The sequence below is a fragment of the Esox lucius genome, chromosome 11 (assembly GCF_011004845.1).
Source record: "Esox lucius isolate fEsoLuc1 chromosome 11, fEsoLuc1.pri, whole genome shotgun sequence".
Lineage (NCBI taxonomy): Eukaryota > Metazoa > Chordata > Actinopteri > Esociformes > Esocidae > Esox > Esox lucius.
In genome coordinates this window covers 38,326,933-38,334,886 of record NC_047579.1, presented here as the reverse complement: position 1 = coordinate 38,334,886, position 7,954 = coordinate 38,326,933, and the positions used below count along the sequence as shown (strand labels likewise).

General features: G+C 42.0%; 1 protein-coding gene and 1 pseudogene across 1 annotated transcript; one reads left to right on the top strand and one right to left on the bottom strand.

Moving 5' to 3' along the window:
• Positions 1–3,919: 3,919 nt before the first annotated feature.
• On the bottom strand, positions 3,920–5,241 carry LOC109616238 (interferon alpha-7-like). Its single transcript, XM_020050718.2, has 6 exons — positions 5,107–5,241; positions 4,858–4,926; positions 4,626–4,775; positions 4,397–4,486; positions 4,188–4,292; positions 3,920–4,009 (listed from the first exon to the last, which is right to left on the bottom strand). Exons 1-6 carry the CDS (start codon positions 5,239–5,241, stop codon positions 3,956–3,958), a joined length of 603 nt encoding a protein of 200 aa, XP_019906277.1. The 3' UTR covers positions 3,920–3,955.
• A 1,320-nt stretch (positions 5,242–6,561) lies between these two features.
• LOC109616312 lies at positions 6,562–7,504 on the top strand (annotated as a pseudogene).
• The last annotated feature ends 450 nt before the right edge of the window (positions 7,505–7,954 follow it).

Genomic DNA, 7,954 nt, shown 5'->3' with positions numbered 1-7,954 from the left:
GTCAACCAAGACAGCCCCACAACATCCAGAGACTTGAGGTACTCAGGGCGGATCTCATCCACCCCCGGTGCCTTGCCACCGAGGAGTTTCTTGACCACCTCTGTGACTTCAGCCCGGGTGATGGACGAGTCCACCACTGAGCCCTCATCCTCTGCTTCCTCAATGGAAGACATGTCAGCGGGATTGAGGAGATCCTCGAAGTACTCCTTCCACCGCCCGACGACATCCTCAGTTGAGGTCAACAGCTGCCCACCTCTACTGTAAACAGCGTTGGTAGGGCACTGTTTCCCTCTCCTGAGGCGCCGGATGGTTTGCCAGAATCTCTTCGAGGCCAGCCGATAGTCCTTCTCCATGGCCTCACCGAACTCCTCCCAGGCCCGAGTTTTTGCCTCCACAACCACCCGGGCTGCAGCCCGCTTGGCCTGTCGGTACCCGTCAGCTGCCTCAGGAGTCCCACAAGCCAACCAGGCCTGATAGGACTCCTTCTTCAGCTTGACGGCATCCCTTACTTCCGGTGTCCACCACCGGGTTCGGGGATTGCCGCCTCGACAGGCACCGGAGACCTTACGGCCACAGCTCCGAGCGGCCGCTTCGACAATGGCGGTGGAGAACATGGTCCACTCGGACTCAATATCTCCAACCTCCCTCGGGATCCAGTCGAAGCTCTGCCGGAGGTGGGAGTTAAAGATCTCTCTGACAGGAGACTCGGCCAGACGTTCCCAGCAGACCCTTACAGTACGCTTGGGCCTGCCGAGTCTGTCCAGCTTCCTCCCCCACCATCGGATCCAACTCACCACCAGGTGGTGATCAGTTGACAGCTCCGCCCCTCTCTTCACCCGAGTGTCCAAGACATACGGCCGCAGGTCAGATGAGACGACAACAAAGTCGATCATCGACCTGCGGCCTAGGGTGTCCTGGTGCCACGTGCACTGATGGACACCCTTATGCTTGAACATGGTGTTCGTTATGGACAAACTGTGACTAGCACAGAAGTCCAATAACTGAACACCACTCGGGTTCAGATCAGGGGGGCCGTTCCTCCCAATCACGCCCCTCCAGGTGTCACTGTCGTTGCCCACGTGGGCGTTGAAGTCCCCCAGTAGAACAATAGAGTCCCCAGTCGGAGCACTTTCCAGCACCCCTCCCAGAGACTCCAAGAAGGTCGGGTACTCTGCACTGCGGTTCGGCCCGTAGGCACAAACAACAGTGAGAGACCTATCCCCGACCCGTAGGCGCAGGGAAACGACCCTCTCGTTCACCGGGGTAAACTCCAACACATGGCGGCAGAGCTGGGGAGCTATGAGCAAACCCACACCAGCCCGCCGCCTCTCACCATGGGCAACTCCAGAGTGGTGAAGAGTCCATCCTCTCTCAAGGAGTGTGGTTCCAGAGCCCAAGCCGTGCGTAGAGGTGATCCCGACTACCTCTAATCGGAACCTCTCAACCTCACGCACTAACTCAGGCTCCTTCCCCGCCAGCGAGGTGACATTCCACGTCCCTAGAGCCAGTTTCTGTGTCCAGAGATCGGGTTGTCTAGGCCCCTGCCTTCGACTGCCGCCCGATCCTCTTTGCACCGGCCCCTTATGGTCCCTCCTGTGGGTGGTGAGCCCACGGGAGGGCGGCCCCACGTCACCCGTTCGGGCTGAGCCCGGCCGGGCCCCATGGGGGAAGGCCCGGCCACCAGGCGCTCGCATTCGAGCCCCAACCCCGGGCCTGGCTCCGGGGTGGGGCCCCGGCTGCGCCATACCGGGCGACGTCACGGTACTCAAAATTTTATTCTTCATTAAGGGGTTTTGAACCGCTCTTAGTCTGACCCGTCGCCTAAGACCTGTTTGCCTTGGGAGACCCTACCAGGGGCATATAGCCCCAGACAACATAGCTCCTAGGGTCACTCGGGTACTCAAACCCCTCCACCACGTTAAGGTGGCAGTTCTTGGAGGGGATTCATACTGTAACTTTTTCAAAATTAGCAAAGAGTTCCCTATCAAAAACGGGTGTGTCGCTATTTGAAAGCAGACATTTTTGATCGGTCATTCAAAAAGACAGCTATTGCCTGCAGTGCACGGACTATCCACCAGGGGGACGAAGACATGTATCAGATTGCATACAACGGGATTTTAGCGAAAGTATTGATCATGTTGACGACGTGGAGGTCTCATTTTCTTCAGGAAATGTACTGCTAGTTTCATATTGCCTTTTTATATTGTTTGCCAACATCTTACTTGTTTAATTACTTACACTTACTTACTTCACCATTTGGGGGTTACTCTGCAGATGCCCTGTTTGTTTTTGTTTCTTTATTTTGCCCTTTTTTTTGCACTTGACTTCTCAATTCCAAATAAGCACCTTATTCTTTTACGTTTGTTTTTTGAACTATTTCTAAATGGTGTGTAGTATATTTATATCCCTGTTTTTGTTTTATCTATATATTTGTCTTTCATACAGTTTCTACTGTGTTCTACTTCCTGTTGTTTTATCATTTCATACACATTTTTACTCTTTTGTACAGTTTCTACGAAGCCCCGAATGTATTATGATCCTAGCAATGCCTCTAGATGGCAAGTTGTACCAGTATAAAGAAGTAAACGTTGGGATAATATGATCTTGGTAATGTGGTTTGTGTATCAGAAAGATCCTATCTAAATGTTTTCTTTAAAATGAATACTCAAAGACATCCAGACTGACTCAAAGGATTATAGAATCAGGATTAAGTGTTTTTTTTCTAAACAAAATATTAAAACAACTTGTCCAGTAGATGGCAATAGAGACCTTTCCAAATCACATTAGATTATAATATCTTGATATTTTAGCACACAAATCAGAATGTGTCTAGCTCATAATTCAAATGTCTCGACCCTGAATAGCAGAAAAGGCCCACAGACCGTATAATTCTCATCCAGGATCCAGGCGCTGCACTGATTATAACAGAAGTCTGTTTTTACATAGGTAAATGAGAAATTTAAACAACATGTAACCACAAGGAAGACACATTGGTTTGATGAAGATCAGAATGCGGGAACCTCATGCTCCATAAAACCTGCAGATGTTCTGTTTATTACAAAGCTCTGGGAAAAGAGTGATTGCTTTTCTTATAAACACATTACATGTACCCCTTTGGTATTCAATGATGATGTGTTACGCATGCAGGTACCCTATATGTGTGTTTGTGTTTTTCCCCCTTCTGCCGTTTCCCCAGGTGTCCTTTATGTTCCTGAGTGTGCTCGTTGGTGTTTCCCGCCTGGCAGTCATGAGACTATATTGGAAACATGAGCCACTCCTTTCCTCATATTATCCGTATTCAGTACTCCGGATGTAAAACACTGAGGCTTGTTGTTACTAATGGTTTCACCACCCACCACAAGTATTCTGATTCAGACCACCATTGAGGACTAAAATCAAAAGTAAATAATTAATTGACATTATTACCTCCAACCTTAGAAGATGCTTCTCACATTTAATAGCAAGGATGGAAACTAAGATTAATGCTCTCCCAGGTGCTAATCCCATTTTAACACCTTAAAAAAAAACAATGGTGAGATCGGGGGTCGCGGATGAAGCGGATGAAGCTGAGATGAGATCGGGGGTATAGATTGAGGGACAGGGAGATCATGACCGAACTCAGAGCGCGCAATAATGAAACAGTAGGCTATTTCATAAAAATAATTACAGATTCGCAAATGCGTTTACAATTGCACATTTTTATTGTTCCAGATCATCTACACGCCTGAGGCTGGGTATACAAAAAATATTACATACAGATTCCATGTTAACAAATCATCAGGTACACACTTGCAAATTGGGTTACAAATTACAAATCTTTTCTAGACATGCAAATCGACTTGGCTCTGCATCAAGCATCCAAACCAGAAATACTATGTTTAATACTAATCACAATTCATCACTAGTCATTGTTGCTTTGCATAGCTGTGATATAGGACTTGGCTGCTATCACGTTCTAATTTTTTCTAGACAATTCCCTGCTGCAAGTAAATAAACTCTTCTTGTTGCACTGAAAAAAGAGAAATTTGTCATGATTTAGCCTAATTAGGTCTAAAGGTTTCAGATTCCCACAAATAATTTTATAAAACTGCTAACACAATTTAAGCAGTAACCAGTTGTGTGCAAGGGGGGAGAATAGCAAACATAACACTGCATTTAGAGTTTCAGAATTTAACAAAAATACTTACAAAACATGGGTATTTTGTTTTCTTGGAATTGGATTTCTTATGAAAATCTCGCAGGATTCTCCCCATTTCAAATCTTACGACCTCCCAAGCGCACAAGCTGAAAGTCTGAAAGTACAAAACAGGAAACGAAAATGTTTAGGGTGAATAAAAACAAACACTTCTGAATAGGTCAGCCTTTCAGTAGTTTGGGTGTCTTGGATTTCTTTCACCTCACGTGAAAGAAAGTCGTCCAGCTGCTTGAAGTACTTCTTAACGATAGTTTCATTTGGCAGGCTTTGACCCAAACGAATGTCTTTGACCTGATATAGACAAATATATGTTTATAATTACATCTAACAGAAAATGTAGCATAATAATAATAATATACACAGGCTCTTTATAATAACTAACACATACCTACGGTTAACAAATTAAATAACTTAATGAAGGAGGACGTACGCATGCAGAATAAGTCCTATTTTGTCGAGCAAGAAGTTCTTGCAGCTCCCGGAGTTGGTTTACGTTCCATTTCACAAGCGTCAGGTTTCGCTGGAAGAGCTCACAGGCTAGGTGAAACACGAGGCTCAGTGTCCAAAACCTTTCCCCCACCTGCAATCACAATGAAGTCCCTTGAAGCGATGTCACCGAAAGGGACTTAACACTGAATTTGTAGCCACTCAAAAAGCTTCACCTCTAATGAAAGCGTTGGACGATGGACCCTTATCCTTGCCGCTTCTTGGACACAGACCGGTTTTCTCCCCTACCAAGACAAAAAAGACCACCATGGTTCCATTGGATGTTTTATCAAATAATCATTTGGAATAATGAAAAGTAGGTGACTAGAGCTGGAATAAAGTCTAAACTTCAGATCACAGCCCATATTCAAAGCCATATCTCGTCTGCCGTGTCAATGTGTAACAGGTAAAACAAACTGACCTACCATGGCAAGATCATTGACGACCTGACGAGTTTTGAAAATATAATACGTTTCATCACAGCATGTGCCATATACAGCCCGGTAAAGAGCAAGTGCAAACAGCAGATGTACAACAAACGTCACGTTATGAGCTGCCATGTCCGTTGGTCAATGCCTGAACATTTTTAAACGATGTTCCGTTTTATAGCCTCCCTTACATGACATGTCATGGATAAGGAGATTTCCTTCGGACTGAATAAGAACATGTTACGTGAAGCGGACAAACTGAAAGAGCATTGAAAATTCCGTCTCTTCACCTTGCGACAACGAATTGTAGCCATGCTTGTAGTTTTTTTTTAATGAACCACTATCATAATTTCTCATTAAAACTATTTAAATAAGGTCATACAAATACGTTGTCCTCGCAGTTTCTAGGCCTATTAAAATACATTTTACGTTCGAGTCTTCTAGTAGCTCGCGGATTAAAGCCCATTGTTACTGTGTAGCAAAGACCGCACGCATTACAGCCTCTGCATGCAGCAGAAGATGACGTCAATGATTACAAACCATAAATCGCTTTCGTTTGGGAAAGCAAAACAATGTATCGCTTTCACTTTCTTAAACGAAATGTTTTCATCACTGACATTTCGTCATCTACACCGAGAGCAAATTAGGTAAAATGGATCTAATGATGTGCCTGGTGTAATGTAATGATGTATTTATTAAATGTTATCCTAAAGATATAAATATTATCTTCAATGAAAAACTATTTTACAATGATCTAAAAAATATATTACTATAATAAACTATGAATATAAAAACGGCTACGTCCCTTTTCTTTTTTTCAATTATTAATTTCCTGGTAATTAACACCAGTCCTGCTTAATAAAAAAAAGTTACATTTTTAGGACACGCCAAAAAAATGAGTTCAATGTACAATAATTTGATATTTTGCAATTGAGACTGCATCATTTAATAAAGTCAGATATCCAAGGGGCGAACTCACGGATTTCCATGTAAATAATATAATTTTCCTGACTTTTAGTTATGTTTTGCTATGCAATTTTATTATCAAATACCAATTATTTTACCAAAGTGATCAGCTCCCGCTAATGAATCCGCAACACAAACGCAATCTTTAACCTTTATCCACAGGCATGTCTCCTATTCTGCTTGAGTGAGACGAATATTACAAAACAATGTGTCAAAATAGAATGCTTAAATTGATTAGTAGATTCAGATATTGTTGTAGTGGGAATTTGCGGAACCTACAGGTGACCTGCTGCTTAGTTCAGGTAGCCTACTGAGGTAGGAAAGCGCAAGTTCGCCGGGAGTTCCACAATTCATTTTCAGAACACCTTGTGTTTATATGGAGACACAGGTGGAATCTCACGGCAGTGCTCAAGAATTCGAGAAAAGGATCGATCAGAAGATAGACTTGATCTGTAACTTCTTATAATGTATTCAATCAGACTTTGTATGAGTTTGGTCCTGATGATATGCAGCTGTAATGAAACCATGGGATGCACATGGATGAGGACACAACCTAAGTCGTTGAGCATGTTCAAAAGTTTCATCAGCAAATCCATAACGGTGCTACAGGAAAAAGTATGTTTGTGAATTTGTTTCTCTCATATTTTCATGTTCTGCTATGTTTAATTTAAATTGTCTTACGTATACAGTAATATGAATACTATATATTTAAAAAAATGTTTATCATCTCAGGATGACGGTGAACCTCTGATCTCGTTGCCCAATAAGCTATACAGACAATTTGATAATTTAAAGGTAAGAAAAATAAACCAATTAACACCTTTGTATATCCAGTTCACATGAAAGCGTCAACCACGTAGCCAATACTAACACAATCACTTTCCTTCTAGGCAGACGACCAGATTGTCTTCATTTCGCGAACTCTGAAAGCTATAATGCATTTGTACAGCAGTGGTAAATATGAGTCCACCTTGGAAACAGAAAGAATCGATACGTTTATCCATTACCTCAGTCGTCAGACCATGGAGCTATATCAATGCGTAAGTCTTAATTTTAGTGCCATAAAGCAAACTTCATCCTAAATTAGTCATCATATTATCATAATACAACGTATTTTATGTTTTGTTTCAACAGATAAAGGCTATGAATCCTACATTATCAAAGTCTGTTAAAAGAGCGAACAAAAAGATGAACAGTCACTTTAAATTCCTTAAGAATTACTTGAAAGGCGAGGTAAGTTGGCCAATTTCTTTTATAAAGACTCACCAAATCGCGATATAGTCGATATTATGTTCTGATACATGTTTATTTTAACTTAACGTGTGTTAATAATTGCAGGAATTCAACGGAAAAGCCTGGATAGAAATAAAGAGAGTGGTGCTCGCACACCTGCGAAGAATTGTCTTAACATGAAGTACTAGCCAATTGAGCGCCTTTGGAAAGATTTATTTACAAATCAATTTGATTTACACATTATTCATTTATAAAGTATTTATTTATTTTAGTATGTGTGTGTTGGACGGATTTCATACCAAATAATGTATTCATATAGGAGATATTTCTGTATGTAGAACGAAATGGAGCACATTTTTTTTATCTATGTTTCTAAGTTATTGCAGAACTTGGGCTACTGTTGTAATAATGTGACCTGATATTAAATGTTTGTAATTGTATCAATTAAACATTTGTATGAAAATAAATAAATGTAATATGCAGATACGACTAATAATTTTTTATAGATTTGTACTGATAATATCAGACACTTTACAATTCATGTAGACCTAGGAAATACCCTGAATAAGATATGGGAAGGTAATTATTTTTAAATCATGTCCGGTAGAGGTTTTCGATTTATCTAGGGAGGGGGAGGGCCATGTGA

Coding starts and splice junctions, on each gene's coding strand:
- LOC109616238 (XM_020050718.2), bottom strand. CDS start 5,241: ATGGCAGCTCATAACGTGACGTTTGTTGTACATCTGCTGTTTGCACTT. Junction 4,487..4,625: donor ATAGGACTTATTCTGCATGC/GTACGTCCTCCT, acceptor TGTCTATATCAG/GTCAAAGACATTCGTTTGGG. Junction 4,293..4,396: donor ACGACTTTCTTTCACGTGAG/GTGAAAGAAATC, acceptor TTGTACTTTCAG/ACTTTCAGCTTGTGCGCTTG.